Source organism: Microcaecilia unicolor, chromosome 4, assembly GCF_901765095.1.
Source record: "Microcaecilia unicolor chromosome 4, aMicUni1.1, whole genome shotgun sequence".
Lineage (NCBI taxonomy): Eukaryota > Metazoa > Chordata > Amphibia > Gymnophiona > Siphonopidae > Microcaecilia > Microcaecilia unicolor.
Genome location: NC_044034.1, coordinates 218,134,433 through 218,154,154, shown reverse-complemented (window position 1 = coordinate 218,154,154; position 19,722 = coordinate 218,134,433). Strand labels below are relative to the sequence as shown.

Sequence of the window (19,722 nt, the reverse complement as noted above, 5' to 3'; positions counted from 1 at the left end):
GTTTTTCCAGGAAGTGAAGTAGTAACAGGTGCTGCTGTAGTTCCTTGTGGAATTGTTGTAATCTGTTGTGTGGTAGTTGCAGGTTGAGCAGTTGTAATTTCTTCTGCTGTGGTACCTGATGGTGATGTACTGACTTTGCCTGTGGTGACATGTGCTCCAGTAGTAGCAGGTATAGCAGAAGTAGCAGGTTGCACTGTAGTAGAAACCTGAGATATGGTAGTCACAGGAGGAGAAAGGGTAAGTGGTAGTTCTGTGGTGCTTGGTACTGAGGTACTGACTTTGCCTGTGGTAATAGCAGGAGCGGGAGTGGTAACATGAACTTGAGTGGTTCCAGGCACAGAAGTAGTTGCCAGTGAAGTGGTAGTTGCAGGATGAGAACTGCTAGTTGGTTGTTCTGTAGTGCTTGGTGCTGATGTACTGACTTTGCCTGTGGTAACAGCAGGAGCTGGAGTTGTAACATGAACTTGAGTGGTTCCAGGCACAGAAGTAGTTGCCAGTGAAGTGGTAGTTGCAGGATGGGGACTGCTAGTTGGTTGTTCTGTAGTGCTTGGTGCTGATGTACTGACTTTGCCTGTGGTAACACCAGGAGCTGGAGTTGTAACATGTGGTTGTGTAGTTCCTGGCACAGAAGTAGTTATCTTTGAAATGGTAGTTGGAGGGTGAGAAGTGATTGGTTGTTCTGTAGTGCTTGGAGCTGAAGGACTAATTTTTTCTGTTGTTCGAATTTCTGAGGTTGTAGTTGTAACATGTGGTCCAGTAGTTACTGGAGCAGTAGTAGTTATAAATGCACTAGTAGTGGCAGGCTGAGATGGTGTAGTTTTTATACAATGACTGTAGTCATCACAGCATTTGACCCTTATTTGATAGTTGTAACACATCTTAAATTCACCTTCCTGATCTTCATTTTCACACACCAGTCCAGATGTTACATCACATTTTACAATTTGCCCAATTTCACTAATGCTTACGTCGGGATACACATCTGCTCTACATTCTATATCCCGTATATCTTCTGGTCGATTACAGATTGTCTTCCCTGATGCAATGATTTTATCAAATGTTTCAATATCCCCACTCTCAATTTCAGAAGAGGGAAAATTTTCATCAAACCATGTTGTCCAACGACATTTTGGCTGGCAGACTGTGGAGCTTGGAACTGTGACTGTGGTTTTTCCAGGAAGTGAAGTAGTAACAGGTGCTGCTGTAGTTCCTTGTGGAATTGTTGTAATCTGTTGTGTGGTAGTTGCAGGTTGAGCAGTTGTAATTTCTTCTGCTGTGGTACCTGATGGTGATGTACTGACTTTGCCTGTGGTGACATGTGCTCCAGTAGTAGCAGGTATAGCAGAAGTAGCAGGTTGCACTGTAGTAGAAACCTGAGATATGGTAGTCACAGGAGGAGAAAGGGTAAGTGGTAGTTCTGTGGTGCTTGGTACTGAGGTACTGACTTTGCCTGTGGTAATAGCAGGAGCGGGAGTGGTAACATGAACTTGAGTGGTTCCAGGCACAGAAGTAGTTGCCAGTGAAGTGGTAGTTGCAGGATGAGAACTGCTAGTTGGTTGTTCTGTAGTGCTTGGTGCTGAAGTACTGACTTTGCCTGTGGTAACACCAGGAGCTGGAGTAGAAACATGTACTGGAGCACTTCCAGGCACAGAAGTAGTCGCCTGTGAAGTGGTAGTTGAAGGAAGAGAAATGCTAGTTGGTTGTTCTGTAGAGCTTGGTGCTGATGTACTGACTTTGCCTGTGGTAACAGCAGGAGCTGGAGTTGTAACATGAACTTGAGTGGTTCCAGGCACAGAAGTAGTTGCCAGTGAAGTGGTAGTTGCAGGATGGGGACTGCTAGTTGGTTGTTCTGTAGTGCTTGGTGCTGATGTACTGACTTTGCCTGTGGTAACACCAGGAGCTGGAGTTGTAACATGTGGTTGTGTAGTTCCTGGCACAGAAGTAGTTATCTTTGAAATGGTAGTTGGAGGGTGAGAAGTGATTGGTTGTTCTGTAGTGCTTGGAGCTGAAGGACTAATTTTTTCTGTTGTTCGAATTTCTGAGGTTGTAGTTGTAACATGTGGTCCAGTAGTTACTGGAGCAGTAGTAGTTATAAATGCACTAGTAGTGGCAGGCTGAGATGGTGTAGTTTTTATACAATGACTGTAGTCATCACAGCATTTGACCCTTATTTGATAGTTGTAACACATCTTAAATTCACCTTCCTGATCTTCATTTTCACACACCAGTCCAGATGTTACATCACATTTTACAATTTGCCCAATTTCACTAATGCTTACGTCGGGATACACATCTGCTCTACATTCTATATCCCGTATATCTTCTGGTCGATTGCAGATTGTCTTCCCTGATGCAATGATTTTATCAAATGTTTCAATGTCCCCACTCTCAATTTCAGAAGAGGGAAAATTTTCATCAAACCATGTTGTCCAACGACATTTTGGCTGGCAGACTGTGGAGCTTGGAACTGTGACTGTGGTTTTTCCAGGAAGTGAAGTAGTAACAGGTGCTGCTGTAGTTCCTTGTGGAATTGTTGTAATCTGTTGTGTGGTAGTTGCAGGTTGAGCAGTTGTAATTTCTTCTGCTGTGGTACCTGATGGTGATGTACTGACTTTGCCTGTGGTGACATGTGCTCCAGTAGTAGCAGGTATAGCAGAAGTAGCAGGTTGCACTGTAGTAGAAACCTGAGATATGGTAGTCACAGGAGGAGAAAGGGTAAGTGGTAGTTCTGTGGTGCTTGGTACTGAGGTACTGACTTTGCCTGTGGTAATAGCAGGAGCGGGAGTGGTAACATGAACTTGAGTGGTTCCAGGCACAGAAGTAGTTGCCAGTGAAGTGGTAGTTGCAGGATGAGAACTGCTAGTTGGTTGTTCTGTAGTGCTTGGTGCTGATGTACTGACTTTGCCTGTGGTAACACCAGGAGCTGGAGTAGAAACATGTACTGGAGCACTTCCAGGCACAGAAGTAGTTGCCTGTGAAGTGGTAGTTGAAGGAAGAGAAATGCTAGTTGGTTGTTCTGTAGAGCTTGGTGCTGATGTACTGACTTTGCCTGTGGTAACAGCAGGAGCTGGAGTTGTAACATGAACTTGAGTGGTTCCAGGCACAGAAGTAGTTGCCAGTGAAGTGGTAGTTGCAGGATGGGGACTGCTAGTTGGTTGTTCTGTAGTGCTTGGAGCTGAAGGACTAATTTTTTCTGTTGTTTGAATTTCTGAGGCTGTAGTTGTAACATGTGGTCCAGTAGTTACTGGAGCAGTAGTAGTTATAAATGCACTAGTTGTGGCAGTCTGAGATGTTGTAGGTGGTATACAGTGACTATAATCATCACAACATTTAACCCTTATTTGATAGTTGTAACACATCTGAAAGCCATCATGCTGATCTTCATTTTCACACACCAGTCCATATGACACATCACATTTGACTGCTTGCCCAATTTCTGTAATATTTACATTGGGATACATTTCTGCTCTACATTCTATGTCTTTTATGTCTTCTGCTCTTTCACAGATTGTCTTCCCTGATGTTATTATTTTTTCATATGTTTCAATATCTCCATTGTCAACTCCCGAAGTAGGATAGTCTTCATCCAACCATGGAGTCCAATGACATTTTGGCAGACAAACTGTTACACCACTTGTCATTGTTGTACTTGTGGCCGTGGATCTTCCAGGAATTGGCGTAGTAACAAAAGGTCTTGTAGTTCTCTCTGGAGGACTAGTAACTTGTTTTGTTGTGTCTGTAGGTAAAGAAGTGGTACCTTGTGTTGAAGTACTGATTTCCCCTCTTGTAGTTCCTGGAGGTGAGCTTGAATGTTCTGTAGTTCCTAGTACAGTAGTACCTGGCCCTGAGGTAGTTAGTGGTTGAGTGCCAGGTAAAGGTTTAGATTCTGTAGTTTGTGGTTGAGTGCCAGGTAAAGGTTTAGATTCTGTAGTTTGTGGTTGAGTGCCAGGTAAAGGCTTAGATTCTGTAGTTTGTGGTTGAGTGCTAGGTAAAGGCTTAGATTCTGTAGTTTGTGGTCCTATACTACCAGTTGGTGATGTACTGATTTTTTGTGTGGTAAAACCTGGAGATGGAGTTGTAGTATGTAGTTCAGTTGTTTGTGGCACAGTGGTAGTAATTTGTGGACTGGAAGGTATGGATTGAGTAGTAGCTATTTCTGGTCCTGTGGTTCCTTGTGATGAAGTAGTGACTTTTCCTGGGGTAATTCCTGGTGTGGAAGTCATAATATGAGGTTCTGTACTTCCTTGTGGAGTAGTAGTAACTTGCCATGTGCTAGTTGCAGGTTGAGAAGTTGTAATCTGTTTTTCTGTGGTACCTGATGGTGTAGTATTGATTTCCCCTGTGGTAACTGCTGGGGGCAGAGTTGTAATAATAGGTAGTTGTGTTGTCTCTGGCACAGTTACTGTAGATTGTTGACTGGAAGGTACAAATTGAGTAGTAGTAATTTGTTTTTCTGTGGTACCTGGTGCTGAAGTACTGGCTATGCCTGTTGTGATTTCTGGTTTTGAAGTAGTAATGTGTGGTTTAGTAGTTTCTGTGACAGTGGATAGTGTAAGTGTAGAACCTGTTGTTGCTGCTGCTGATGTAGGCTCTGTTGTTGAAATTATCAGAGGTGTTGTAGTTCCACAGGGCTCATAGTGGCAACATTCAATCCTGATCTCATAGTTGTAACATTTTGGTGGAAACTGTTCACTATTGTAGCATGTCAGTCCAAGGTTTTTGCTACAAATGACATTTTGTCCTAGATCCTCAATGGTATATTCAGGATAGTCTTTTGCCCTGCATTCAATGTCTTTTGGTTTGCTGCAAACTACATGTCCTTTATCTTTTATGTTCTCAAGTGTTTCAAAATCTCCACCCTGAGGTTCTGATTTGGGATAGCTGGTGTCATACCAATTTGACCATGTACAAACTTCATGAACACACAGTTCAGTTGTCACTATATGAAAATGAATATTTTAAAATGAGGGTATTAGTTTAGAGCAATCCATTTTAAAAGCAGTCATTCAATTCAAAATAAATTATTTGAAAATACAAAATTATTATATTTTGTACACTCATTTATCATATTGATTGTTATTGTTTGTAGGTATTTTTAACACTTGGGGGGGGGGGGGATTTTATAACACCCTAGAGCCTCATAAAGCGAATGCTACATACCTGTAGAAGGTATTCTCCGAGGACAGCAGGCTGATTGTTCTCACTGATGGGTGACGTCCACGGCAGCCCCTCCAATCGGAAACTTCACTAGCAAAGTCCTTTGCTAGCCCTCGCGCGCCCGCGCGCACCGCGCATGCGCGGCCGTCTTCCCGCCCGAAACCGGCTCGAGCCGGCCAGTCCAGTATGTAGCAAGACAATACACTTCAAGGGAAGACACAACTCCAAAGGGGAGGCGGGCGGGTTTGTGAGAACAATCAGCCTGCTGTCCTCGGAGAATACCTTCTACAGGTATGTAGCATTCGCTTTCTCCGAGGACAAGCAGGCTGCTTGTTCTCACTGATGGGGTATCCCTAGCCCCCAGGCTCACTCAAAACAACAACATTGGTCAATTGGGCCTCGCAACGGCGAGGACATAACTGAGATTGACCTAAAAAATTTACCAACTAACTGAGAGTGTAGCCTGGAACAGAACAAACAGGGCCCTCGGGGGGTGGAGTTGGATCCTAAAGCCCAAACAGGTTCTGAAGAACTGACTGCCCGAACCGACTGTCACGTCGGGTATCCTGCTGCAGGCAGTAATGAGATGTGAATGTGTGGACGGATGACCACGTCGCAGCTTTGCAAATTTCCTCCATGGTGGCTGACTTCAAGTGGGCTACCGACGCAGCCATGGCTCTAACATTATGAGCCGTGACATGACCCTCAAGAGCCAGCCCAGCCTGGGCGTAAGTGAAGGAAATGCAATCTGCTAGCCAATTGGATATGGTGCGTTTCCCTACAGCCACTCCCCTCTTGTTGGGATCAAAAGAAACAAACAATTGGGCGGACTGTCTGTGGGGCTGTGTCCGCTCCAGATAGAAGGCCAATGCTCTCTTGCAGTCCAATGTGTGCAGCTGACGTTCAGCAGGGCAGGAATGAGGACGGGGAAAGAATGTTGGCAAGACAATTGACTGGTTTAGATGGAACTCCGACACAACCTTTGGCAGAAACTTAGGGTGAGTGCGGAGGACTACTCTGTTGTGATGAAATTTGGTGTAAGGGGCCTGGGCTACCAGGGCCTGAAGCTCACTGACTCTACGAGCCGAGGTAACTGCCACCAAGAAAATGACCTTCCAGGTCAAATACTTCGGATGGCAGGAATTCAGTGGCTCGAAAGGAGGTTTCATCAGCTGGGTGAGAACGACATTGAGATCCCATGACACTGTAGGAGGCTTGACAGGGGGCTTTGACAAAAGCAAACCTCTCATGAAGCGAACAACTAAAGGCTGTCCTGAGATCGGCTTACCTTCCACTTGGTAATGGTATGCACTGATTGCACTAAGGTGAACCCTTACGGAGTTGGTCTTCAGACCAGACTCAGACAAGTGGAGAAGGTATTCAAGCAGGGTCTGTGTAGGACAAGAGCGAGGATCTAGGGCCTTGCTGTCACACCAGACGGCAAACCTCCTCCAATGAAAGAAGTAACTTCTCTTAGTGGAGTCTTTCCTGGAAGCAAGCAAGATGCGGGAGACACCCTCTGGCAGACCCAAAGAGGCAAAGTCTACGCCCTCAACATCCAGGCCGTGAGAGCCAGGGACTGGAGGTTGGGATGCAGAAGAGCCCCTTCGTCCTGCGAGATGAGGGTCGGAAAACACTCCAATCTCCACGGTTCTTCGGAGGATAACTCCAGAAGAAGAGGGAACCAGATCTGACGCGGCCAAAAGGGAGCAATCAGAATCATGGTGCCTCGGTCTTGCTTGAGTTTCAACAAAGTCTTCCCCACCAGAGGAATGGGAGGATAAGCATACAGCAGACCTTCCCCCCAATCCAGGAGGAAGGCATCCGACGCCAGTCTGCCGTGGGCCTGAAGCCTGGAACAGAACTGAGGGACCTTGTGGTTCACTTGAGATGCGAAGAGATCCACCAGGGGGGTGCCCCACGCCTGGAAGATCTGTCGCACCACACGGGAATTGAGCGACCACTCGTGAGGTTGCATAATCCTGCTCAACCTGTCGGCCAGACTGTTGTTTACGCCTGCCAGATATGTGGCTTGGAGCACCATGCCTTGACGGCGAGCCCAGAGCCACATGCTGACGGCTTCCTGACACAGGGGGCGAGATCCGGTGCCCCCCTGCTTGTTGACATAGTACATGGCAACCTGATTGTCTGTCTGAATTTGGATAATTTGGTGGGACAGCCGATCTCTGAAAGCCTTCAGAGCGTTCCAGATCGCTCGCAACTCCAGAAGATTGATCTGTAGATCGCTTTCTTGGAGGGACCACCTTCCTTGGGTGTGAAGCCCATCGACATGAGCTCCCCATCCCAGGAGAGACGCATCCGTGGTCAGCACTTTTTGAGGCTGAGAAATTTGGAAGGGACGTCCCAGAGTCAAATTGGAGCAAATCGTCCACCAATACAGGGATTCGAGAAAACTCGTGGACAGGTGGATCACGTCCTCTAGACCCCCGGCGGCCTGATACCACTGGGAGGCTAGGGTCCATTGAGCAGATCTCATGTGAAGGCGGGCCATGGGAGTCACATGAACTGTGGAGGCCATGTGGCCCAGCAATCTCAACATCTGCCGAGCTGTGATCTGCTGGGACGCTCGCACCCGCGAGACGAGGGACAACAAGTTGTTGGCCCTCGCCTCTGGGAGATAGGCGCGAGCCGTCCGAGAATCCAGCAGGGCTCCGATGAATTCGAGTTTCTGCACTGGGAGAAGATGGGACTTTGGGTAATTTATCACAAACCCCAGTAGCTCCAGGAGGCGAATAGTCATCTGCATGGACTGCAGGGCTCCTGCCTCGGATGTGTTCTTCACCAGCCAATCGTCGAGATATGGGAACACGTGCACCCCCAGCCTGCGAAGCGCCGCTGCTACCACAGCTAGGCACTTTGTGAACACCCTGGGCGCAGAGGCGAGCCCAAAGGGTAGCACACAGTACTGGAAGTGGCGTGTGCCCAGCTGAAATCGCAGATACTGTCTGTGAGCTGGCAGTATCGGGATGTGTGTGTAGGCATCCTTCAAGTCCAGAGAGCATAGCCAATCGTTTTGCTGAATCATGGGGAGAAGGGTGCCCAGGGAAAGCATCCTGAACTTTTCTTTTACGAGATATTTGTTCAGGGCCCTTAGGTCTAGGATGGGACGCATCCCCCCTGTTTTCTTTTCCACAAGGAAGTACCTGGAATAGAACCCCAGCCCTTCTTGCCCGGGTGGCACGGGCTCGACCGCATTGGCGCTGAGAAGGGCGGAGAGTTCCTCTGCAAGTACCTGCTTGTGCTGGAAGCTGTAGGACTGAGCTCCCGGTGGACAATTTGGAGGTTTTGAAGCCAAATTGAGAGTGTATCCTTGCCGGACTATTTGGAGAACCCACTGATCGGAGGTTATGAGAGGCCACCTTTGGTGAAAAGCTTTCAACCTCCCTCCGACAGGCAGGTCGCCCGGCACTGACACTTGGATGTCGGCTATGCTCTGCTGGAGCCAGTCAAAAGCTCGCCCCTTGCTTTTGCTGGGGAGCCGCGGGGCCTTGCTGAGTCGCACGCTGCTGACGAGAGCGAGCGCGCTGGGGCTTAGCCTGGGCCGCAGGCTGTCGGGAAGGAGGATTGTACCTACGCTTGCCAGAAGTATAGGGAACAGTCTTCCTTCCCCCGAAAAATCGTCTACCTGTAGAGGTAGAAGCTGAAGGCTGCCGGCGGGCGAACTTGTCGAATGCGGTGTCCCGCTGGTGGAGAGACTCTACCACCTGCTCGACTTTTTCGCCAAAAATGTTATCCGCACGGCAAGGCGAGTCCGCAATCCGCTGCTGGATTCTATTCTCCAGGTCGGCGGCACGCAGCCATGAGAGCCTGCGCATCACCACACCTTGAGCAGCGGCCCTGGACGCAACATCAAAAGTGTCATAAACTCCTCTGGCCAGGAATTTTCTGCACGCCTTCAGCTGCCTGACCACCTCCTGAAAAGGCTTGGCTTGCTCAGGGGGAAGAGCATCAACCAAGCCCGCCAACTGCCGCACATTATTCCGCATGTGTATGCTCGTGTAGAGCTGGTAAGACTGGATCTTGGACACGAGCATAGAGGAATGGTAGGCCTTCCTCCCAAAGGAGTCTAAGGTTCTAGCGTCCTTGCCCGGGGGCGCCGAAGCATGTTCCCTAGAACTCTTAGCCTTCTTTAGGGCCAAATCCACAACTCCAGAGTCATGAGGCAACTGAGTGCGCATCAGCTCTGGGTCCCCATGGATCCGGTACTGGGACTCGATCTTCTTGGGAATGTGGGGATTAGTTAATGGCTTGGTCCAGTTCGCAAGCAATGTCTTCTTCAGGACATGGTGCAAGGGAACAGTGGACGCTTCCTTAGGTGGAGAAGGATAGTCCAGGAGCTCAAACATTTCAGCCCTGGGCTCGTCCTCCACAACCACCGGGAAGGGGATGGCCGTAGACATCTCCCGGACAAAGGAGGCAAAAGACAGACTCTCGGGAGGAGAAAGCTGTCTCTCAGGAGAGGGAGTGGGATCAGACGGAAGACCCTCAGACTCCTCGTCAGAGAAATATCTGGGATCTTCCTCTTCCTCCCACGAGGCCTCACCCTCGGTGTCAGACACAAGTTCACGGACCTGTGTCTGCAACCTCGCCCTGCTCGACTCCGTGGAACCCCGTCCACGATGGGGGCGTCGAGAGGTAGACTCCCTCGCCCGCATCGGCGAAGCTCCCTCCGCCGACGTAGTCGGGGAGCCTTCCTGGGAGGTGGCCGCGGTCGGTACCGCACGCGGTACCGACGTCGGGGACCTCAACCTGGGCGATGGGCCAGCCGGCGCCACGCTCGACGGTACCGGTGGCGCAAGCACCGCCGGTACCGGAGGGGTAGGGCGCAACAGCTCTCCCAGAATCTCTGGGAGAACGGCCCGGAGGCTCTCGTTTAGAGCGGCTGCAGAGAAAGGCTGAGAGGTCGATGCAGGCGTCGACGTCAGTACCTGTTCCGGGCGTGGAGGCTGTTCCGGGCTGTCCAGAGCGGAGCGCATCGACACCTCCTGAACAGAGGGTGAGCGGTCCTCTCGGTGCCGATGCCTGCTGGGTGCCGAATCCCTCGGCGACCCAGAGCTCTCGGTGCCGACACGGGGAGGAGACCGGTGTCGATGCTTCTTCGATTTCTTCCGAAGCATGTCACCAGAGCTCCCCGGCACCGACGAGGAGGACGTCGAATCCATCCGTCGCTTCCTCGGGGCCGAGACCGAAGAAGGTCGATCTCGGGGGGGCTGTACCGCAGGAGCCCTCAGGGTAGGAGGAGACCCACCCGAGGGCTCACCGCCACCAGCAGGGGAATGGACAGCCCTCACCTGCACTCCACCCGATGCACCACCGTCCGACGACATCAGCAGACGAGGTCCTGGTACCACCGACGTCGATGCAGCTATCCGATGTCTCGGCGCCGATGCAGAGGCCCGATGCCTCGATGCACTCGATGCAGGGGCGGCCGAGGAAGATGGTCTGGACGCTGACGACGTCGATGCACTCGAAGATCCCGGTGCCGATGCCGACGAAGAGCCCGAGAACAACACGTTCCACTGGGCTAGTCTCGCTACCTGAGTCCGCCTTTGAAGCAGGGAACACAGACTGCAGTTCTGAGGGCGGTGCTCGGCCCCCAGACACTGAAGACACGACGAGTGTCGATCAGTGAGCGAGATAACCCGGGCGCACTGGGTGCACTTCTTGAAGCCGCTGGAAGGCTTCGATGTCATGGGCGGAAAAATCACGCCGGCGAAATCAAAAGCCGAAATGGCGAAATTTGAAGCACCAAATTTAGAGGGAGAAAAAATCTCGACCGAGGCCGAAAAGAGGCCTACCCCGACGACGAAAGAAAACTTACCGGGGCAAAAAAGCTGGAAGTACGGGGAGGATTTACACGAAACCCGGCGGGGGGTTTCCGGAGCACTTCCCGACTAGGACAAAGCTTTCCCGAAGGAAAAAAACACGTTCAAAACAAATTGGACGCGCGAGGTCGACTTTCCGGGGCTCGACACGGCGAAAACACGACCGTACCGAGTGCGGACAAAAGAAGACTGGCCGGCTCGAGCCGGTTTCGGGCGGGAAGACGGCCGCGCATGCGCGGTGCGCGCGGGCGCGCGAGGGCTAGCAAAGGACTTTGCTAGTGAAGTTTCCGATTGGAGGGGCTGCCGTGGACGTCACCCATCAGTGAGAACAAGCAGCCTGCTTGTCCTCGGAGAAACCCTGTTAAATGCATGTAAAAGGCTTCTTATAAATTTATTTCATATGTAAAATACATGTGGTAGCAAGACATTATGTACTTTTATGTAACCTAAGTATAGGCTTGTTAAGGGGCATAGTTTGGGTGGGTTGTCCGTATAGTTGTGAAGCAGGCGTGCATGGCCCAATATTCAAAGCTAGCTATCCAATAGCAAGTGCTCACTGGAGCCACCTATTGATTATTTATATAATGCAGCTGAAAATCATCCCTAACTCTCTTAGAATTATCCAGGTTGTGCCGGCGTGGTCCAGGGGCAAAGTCGATATTCAGTGCCAGTTACCCAGATACTTAGTGAGATAGTCGTCCTGACTTAACCTGGCTCTTATCCAGAGACTAGCACTGAATATCACCGGTATCTATATAAGTTTCCATGGATCGATTATAACCAGACATTCAGTGCTGGTATCTGGATACTGGCCAGTGCTGAATATCTGGGTATAATATTAAAAACTGCATTCAGGTGTTTTAATTCCACACAACTAAGGTGTTTAAGTATTAGTGGGGTAAATTATCCATTACTTTGGTTGATTTTGTGCTGCTGTTTTATAAAGAAATTCAAACTTTGTTGCATATGATCCACTTTACTCATGACTCACCCAATTCTTCATCAGTCACTTTTCCTACAGAACAAAGTTTTAAACTATGCTTATATTTTAACATTTTTAATGTTTAAACTGTAACACTTATCTTAGGTCCTCTTTTACAAAGCCGCGTTAGCAATTCCCGTACAGCAAATTATAGGAAGCCCATAGGAATTGAATGGGCTTCCTCTTATTTACCACACATGAATCACTAGTGCAGCTTTGTAAAGGAGGCCTTTAAGTATTCTTCATATCACACCAGGACCATCATCCAATATGGGCCACGTTTCACTTTAAAGCTGCTTCATGGGCAGGTCCTTAATTCTGCACGGGTGATTTATCTACTCTTAAGTAATATGAGTAAAACAGAATGTTTAAAAGTGGATACATCACCCATGAAGAATTAAAGACCTGTACATGAAGCAGCTTTAAAGTGAAACATGGCCCATGTCGGACGATGGACCTAGTGTGATATGAAGAATAATTAAGATAAGTGTTATAGTTTAGACATTAAGGGGCCCTTTTACAAATGCACGGGAGGGCTAACGCATGGGTAGCACGTGCTAAATCGATACTACTGCCAGGGTAATGAGTGCACCCTGTGGTAATTCCGATATTGGCACGCATCAAATCCCGCAGTAGAAAATAATTTTTTATTTTCTACCGCAGGGGGCATTCCTGGCGGTGACTGGCAATGTGCCCACATTGGCGCATGCTGCATGGTTACCACGTGGGTAGCATGTGAGCTCAGTCATGCTAAGTCAATGGGTGGCAGTAAGAGCTCAGGCGGTAAATAGGCTTGCGCTAGTTTTAATATTAGCGCAGGCCCATTAAAAAATTGCCTTATTCCCATCCACGGTAAAAAGTGGCCCAGTGCATGCCCCAGAAGATGCGCCCACACTATCGCAGGCCACCCAGGTGCCACCCTTTGTAAGACTGGAGGGGATCCCCAGTCTCACCAGTTGAAGAGGGCCAGCTGGAACAATCCTGTACCTTGCAGTCAGTGCCCGTAACACTACCATGTGTTTATGTTTATTTGTTGCTTAATATACCACCTTTACAAAACGAGTTCAAATTGGTGTACTACAAATCAAAAATATAATAATAAGAACAAAAAAAGGAACTACATGGGGTATGGCTGGAAGGGTTTTGGTTGGGAGTATTTTGTTTGGATAGATGAGGGTTCCATTCTATTTTCCTTTTATGTGATGTTGTACATTGTCTACAATTTAATGCGGTTTGTTAACATTTTCAAATCTTCAATAAAATTTAAGATGAAAAAATGAAAAGAACTACACATGCGAATAGTAAAGAAATCAAACACACAAAGAACACACATTCAACAAATTACTAAATAAAACAAAAGCGAACTAAGCACTGAGTCACCACAAAGGATCCCCTGCTGGTGGCATTAGTCCAAAGAGGCATTAAAAGCAATTCTAAAGAAGTGAGCTTTGAGGAGAACTTTAAATCGGGGGAGAGATAGTTCAGATATAAGAGAAAGGGGAAGATCATTCCAGATTTTGGGGGTGAGGAAAAGATTGCAGTAGAATGAGTGAAGTCGTAATGAGCAAACTTTAAGGAGGGAAAAATAAGCGGTGCGCATCATAGGAATGGAGGGAAAGGTGGGTGTGTAAGGGAAGAGCGGGTGGCATAGGGGCACCAGTATATAGAACTTTGTGAGTGATGACAAGGATTTTGAACCAAGGCCTGCAAAAGATAGGTAGCCAATGTAATTGAAGAAAAAGAGGGGTGATGAGATCAAACTTCTTGGTTTGGAAAAGTAGACGGGCGGCTGAGTTCTGGAGTGTCTGTAGATGATGTATCTGGGTTTGCAAGATGCCAGCATAAACAGAGTTACAATAGTCAATACACAAGATAATAAAGGCATGAAGTAGGAGGTGCAATGAGGAGACGTCTAGGAGCTTACTGATAGAACAGAAGTGGCACAACCAAAATAATTCCTTCTCTACTATGTGGGACACCTAGTGCTCAAATGACAGGTCAGAGTCAAAAATAACCCCTAGGTAGCGGAACAAGAAAACTGGGTTCAATGGAGAATTGAAAAAAAAAACAAAGGAACAGAAGGGGTAGGATACGAGCAGGCAGTGAATCACTGAGGACAAATTCATGGGCAAGGAGCCACTCTGAGAGTGCCTGGAGGGCCTTCTGCGATGGGCCAAGGCCAGGGGTTGAGAAGGAGATAGGAAAGATAAGCAGGATTTCATCAGCGTAAAAGAAGAAGTGGATATTGAAATCTTGGAAGTGGGTAGCTGGTAGCTAAAGGACGGAGAAAAATATTGAACAGTAGAGGTGAGAGAATGGATCCTCGAGGGACTCCACAGAGAAGGAGGAAATTTCTGGAAGTGGAGGATTTAGTAGAAACAGAAAAAGAGCAGTCGGATAGATAAAAGGTGAACCAGCTAAAAAACTTGCCCTGGGTCCCAACAGTCTTCAGTCGATGAAGAAGAACAAAGTGATTGACGAGATCAAAGGCTGAAGATGTCAAGAGACACCAGGATTGAATGAAGTTCACTTAGCAGACAAGTGACAGTGGTTTCTGTGCTATGATTTGAACGGAACCCAGTTTGTCTAGGGGGTGGTGCTGCAACGGCACATAGAGAATGCCACCGGTTGCAGAGAATACAGGATTTTTCCAACTGCCAGCAGAGGCCCTCATCAGCTGGCAGGGCTGGGGGATCCCCACCAACTCAGGAATTTATTGAGGTGGGGGTTGTGGATTGCAGGGGGCAAGGGTTGTGGATTATGGAGGGAGATGGTGAGGGAAAAATTGTGTGCCCATTCAACTTGGGCTCAGGCCCACCTAAAATACCACATTTGGCTACACCCCTGGTACCAATAAGTCTCCCATAGCCAGAATTTGTGGAAATATCTCCAGTGTTAAAACATACATTACAATTAAAGAAGCTGTTGCATTTCACTGGTGAATGACATCACTGTTTTGTTGTTCTAACTTTCCCACACTCGGAACACAAATGATGGGGTTAATTTTCATTGGTGGTGGTGACCAGCATTTAAATTTATCTATATCTTTATATCATATCTATATATGTTTTCATTAACATGTAGGTGGTATCTATTTATTTGTAATAAATAAATTAAATAAATATGTATTTGGACCATCAAAGATTGTAGACAATGAGTAAATTCTATAATTACATACCTGTAGTGGAAACTGTAGTCGTTGCAGGTGTTGTACTAAATGTGAAGGGTGTGGTAGTTATGGGGGATGTAGTGGTACACATTTCAATGGATCTGATTATTGTCCCATTGGCACCACACACAGCACTGATACACCCTCCAATGCCATCTGTGGTATGGTAGATGGTGTCATTATAGTTGTACATCTTCCCATCATATTCGCAGTGGCAGGCTGTAAGTCAGAAGGTAAAGAATGGCACTGTTATACACCATGGAAAGTGAATCTGACAGTGCCTAGGTTACTAACAGAAAAGTGAACACTAGCTCCATACCTTGGTTATCATACTTGCAGTCTATACCCTTCATTGTGCATTCACTGAAAACAAAAAGAAAAGTGTAACTGAACTTACAAAAAATGCAAGGTTTTCAGTTCTTTCATGAAGGAAAGCAGAATGCAGCTATGTTGTTAGCTGGTTCTCAAGAAATTAGAAATCCATAGCAATGATTAAGGCCTGGCATTCCCTATACTATAAGTCAGGCACAAATTCCATTGTCCAACCCTACAGTAATGAAGGATATTTTTGGAATATAAGCTCACCAGGACTGGCAGTTTATGGGTGAATAAACCTTAGCCCCTGGCTTGTAGTGGTTTCCTTCAGCGTCATAACAGCCACACTGCGCTACGCAGTCCATGTCATCCTCATCAAAATAGGGCTTGTCTGCAGGACAACTTGGGTAGCAGCCTGAAAGAAGACAGGAAGATTCACTCAAAAAGAGTGTAAAGCCCAAGTTAAACAAAGTAATCTTTAGTGGATTTTAACAGCAAAGAAGGAAAGGATTTTCAGCTGCAGCCATTTTTTAGAGCTCCTTAGCAATGGCGTGTATACAACACAATAGTGCCTGGCCATTTACCGGTGTAGTTGCTAATTTGTGGTGCCGATCACTTGCGTAAGTGCTATTATTCTAGAACATTACACACACAACTGGTGCCTCTCTTTAGGCGCCAGCTTATAGAATTGCCCTTAATGTGCTAACCTAAACATTAATAGAATTATTTTAATTTAAGCCAAAAATGATTCTGTTTTCAGAGAGGATATGGGTGGTGGGGATATTTCTGTAAGGGAAGGAAGGTAGAGATGCAGCAATCAAATAGGGATGCAACTTTTCTCTTTTTTGCCCCAAATAACAGGGAAACCCCTACATTTTTGTTTTTTCCCCTTTGTCGTAAATAGTGTGGAAAGAGTACATTCTATTGGGAAAAAATTCCCTCCAATATTCAAAACTATTTAACCAACCAGGAATGGCACCTGGCCAGTTAAATGGCACTTAGCCAGCCATCAGGTGATTTTCAGTGTACCGCCGGCTAAGTTTGGCAGCTAGATCTGGTCATTAATACCAGGGCTGGTTTCAAATTAGTCGGCCAGAGCTGAATATCCACTTGGCCAGTTAAGTTGGAACCGGCCAAAAATAAACCGGATATTCAATGCCAGTCACCGGAAACAGCCTGGCATTGAATATCCTGGCTCAGTGTTGACCATGGGAGGCAGTCTGGCTACCTCCCATGGTCTGAATATCGGCCCCATTGTGCCCATATCGGCTCCCAAAATGCAAAAATGTTTAAAAACCTGATATGACATAAATGACATGGGAAACTAAACAAAATGAACATTTTAGGCTGTACACCCTAGTAATCAAAATTTCTTCTAAGGGAGTTATGCATGAATATCATGCTTTCAATCACAAGGAACAGGCAGGGACTTGTCCCTCAAGATTGAAAACAGGTTATCCAAGCATCATCCTTACTGGAAAGAACACCAGTGAAAGACATCCATGCAGCTTTGAGCTGCTTAGGGGGACACTTTGGCAGAAATGACACAAGAGCACAATCATTCCCCACGTCTTGTGGGATGCTCTGGCATTATATATACTAATGCAGAGAAATTCTCTACTATAAAACAATATTTGGTTATAAAACACTATTTAGTGGATCCCTAAAATCATAACGTTGTTGAGGTATTTTTGACTAATAAGCATAATGGCAGACATAAATTCCAATCTCGTTTGCAAAATGTGAAAACAACAGATGTCTGAAGAGACTATTCACAGTTTCTGCTCAATGGCCTACAGATGAAAAGAAAGCAAACGTGCAGAGATTCTCTTACCTTCTAAACCTGGTACGTCATAAAGACATTTTCCACTCGGATTCCTGCAGGTCTTCATACAAGGGGCTCCACAGGGCTTATAGTGCCACTCACATTCCCCACCATGATTGTAGAAATCACAGAACAGAGCTACATGAGAATAAATATAATAAGAGCAGGTTATTTTAGGTATCATAAGCGACTGCACGGGGGCGGGGCAATTCTATAAGTGGGCACCTCCTTTTAGGCGCCCTGATGCTGTGAAGTGAGAATCTATTCAATAATGGCATCTGAGTGCCCAGATTCTGTTACAGAATATTAACATAACTCGATATCGACACACCTATCATTTACATGCCCACAGTTACACCACTCATAGGCCTGGAGGAACTGCGGGCACTTAAATGCAGCAGAGATGTGCGTAGCTTCCAGTACTCTGTAAGTTGAGTATGTAAATACAGTCCTATCCATGCTCCTCCCCCTTTGCCCCCTTACAGAATAGCACTCAGTTGCATTGCTGTCACTTAGGTACATAAGTATCAGTTGTCTCTACATTTACGAGTGCAAGTGACGCAAAACTGTAAGCATGCTCCCAAGTTCTCACTCATTACATTTTAGAAGAGCAGAACAGCGTCAGGGGTCTTGAATCTAGAGCACCAGTTTCACCGTTCCCAGAAACAGTGGCATGAGGGGGGTAATTTTATAACAGAGTTGCCCAGGTGGAGAGGCAGAGTAGGCACCTACTTAGCCTCTATTTTAGAAAGGCACACAGGTAGCAGAAATTGCACCTTGAAGGCAGGCACAGGGATTTACAGCTGTTCGAGAGCAGGTGCAAATATGTAATGTTTGCAAGTATGTTTACAGTTCACATATTTTATGATCAATGTGTGCACTTGTGAACTATGCCCATGGTCCCACCAAGACTGTGCCTCCAGCAATGCTTACAACAAAAGTACACATGGTCATGCCATTGCACATATGCTTATACCTGTCACTATTCTATAAAATCCAATTCATGCATGCATATTGCCACATATACTTGGAAATTACTTCATAAAATTGTTCCCCAAATGTCCCTTGGCTGAAACATTTGCAAAAAATTAAAGGGGTTCATATTCAGTAGGACTTAGCTGAGTAGGAATAACTTATTCATACCACTCACCAGGTCCATAACAGGATTTTCAGCAGCATCATCTGGACAATGCTGCTGAAAATCCAGACAGACCAATTCAGCCCTATCCAAGTAGTGCAGGGAGTCCAAGGGCTGAGCCCAATAGAGTTGGCATTTATCTGGTGAGTGGCAATATTTAGTCCACTAACCGGGTAACTGCCTGGACAGCAAAACATTCTCTCAGGCATAGGGGGGACTCACTATTCAGCTGGCGGCGATGAGCATTTTGCTGACTGCCTCCAGCACTAAACCCGGAAATTCAATGCTTGGCCATGTCCAGACACCTGTATTGTGTTTCCGGGTTTACAGAGCCAGCTAACACATATCCGGTTATGTGCAATATTCAGTACTTCTTAACTGGCTATGGGTTACCATCTAAAAACAGGACTGACTTTTATGCGGTCCTATTTGTTACTACTACTACTACTACTACTTAACATTTCTAGAGCGCTACTAGGGTTACGCAGCGCTGTACAAATTAATAATTAAGGACGGTCCCTGCTCAGAAGAGCTTACAATCTAAAGGACGAAATGTCAAGTTGGGGTAGTCTAGATTTCCTGATTAGAGGTGTTGTGATTAGGTGCCGAAAGCGACATTGAAGAGGTGGGCTTTGAGCAATGATTTGAAGATGGGTAGAGAGGGGGCCTGGTGTATGGGCTCAGGGAGTTTGTTCCAAGCATGGGGTGAGGCGAGGCAGAAAGGGCGGAGCCTAGAGTTGGCAGTGGTGGAGAAAGGTACCGAAAGGAGGGATTTGTCTTGAGAGCGGAGGTTACAGGTAGGGACATAAGGGGAGATGAGGGTAGAGAGGTAAGGAAGGGCTGCAGATCGAGTGCATTTGTAGGTTAGTAGGAGAAGCTTGAACTGTATGCGGTATCTGATTGGAAGCCAGTGAAGTGACTTGAGGAAAGGGGTGACATGAGTATATCGGTCAAGGCAGAAGATAAGATGTGCTGCAGAGTTCTGGATGGACTGAAGGGGGGATAGGTGGCTAAGTGGGAGGCCGGTGAGGAGTAGGTTGCAGTAGTCAAGGCGAGAGGTGATGAGAGTTCGGGTGGTGTGCTCAGAAAGGAAGGGGCGAATTTTGCTAATGTTGTAGAGGAAGAAGCGACATGTCTTGGCTTTCTGCTGGATATGCGCAGAGAAGGAGAGGGAGGAGTCGAAGATGACACCGAGGTTGCGGGCGGATGAGACAGGGATGATGAGGGTGTTATCAACTGAGATAGAGAGTGAAGGGAGAGGAGAAGTGGGTTTGGGTGGGAAAACAATAA

General features: G+C 47.1%; 1 protein-coding gene across 1 annotated transcript in view; it reads right to left on the bottom strand.

Moving 5' to 3' along the window:
* LOC115469670 (mucin-5AC-like) overlaps positions 1 to 19,722 on the bottom strand; it is a 92,971-nt gene that overhangs the window by 5,863 nt on the left and 67,386 nt on the right. The window contains exons 27-31 of the mRNA XM_030202458.1: positions 17,304 to 17,432; positions 15,740 to 15,884; positions 15,474 to 15,517; positions 15,164 to 15,373; positions 4,270 to 4,939 (exon numbers count right to left, since the gene is read on the bottom strand). Of these exons, the coding sequence (XP_030058318.1) occupies positions 4,270 to 4,939; positions 15,164 to 15,373; positions 15,474 to 15,517; positions 15,740 to 15,884; positions 17,304 to 17,432 (1,198 nt within the window). The remainder of the gene's footprint in view (positions 1 to 4,269; positions 4,940 to 15,163; positions 15,374 to 15,473; positions 15,518 to 15,739; positions 15,885 to 17,303; positions 17,433 to 19,722) is intronic.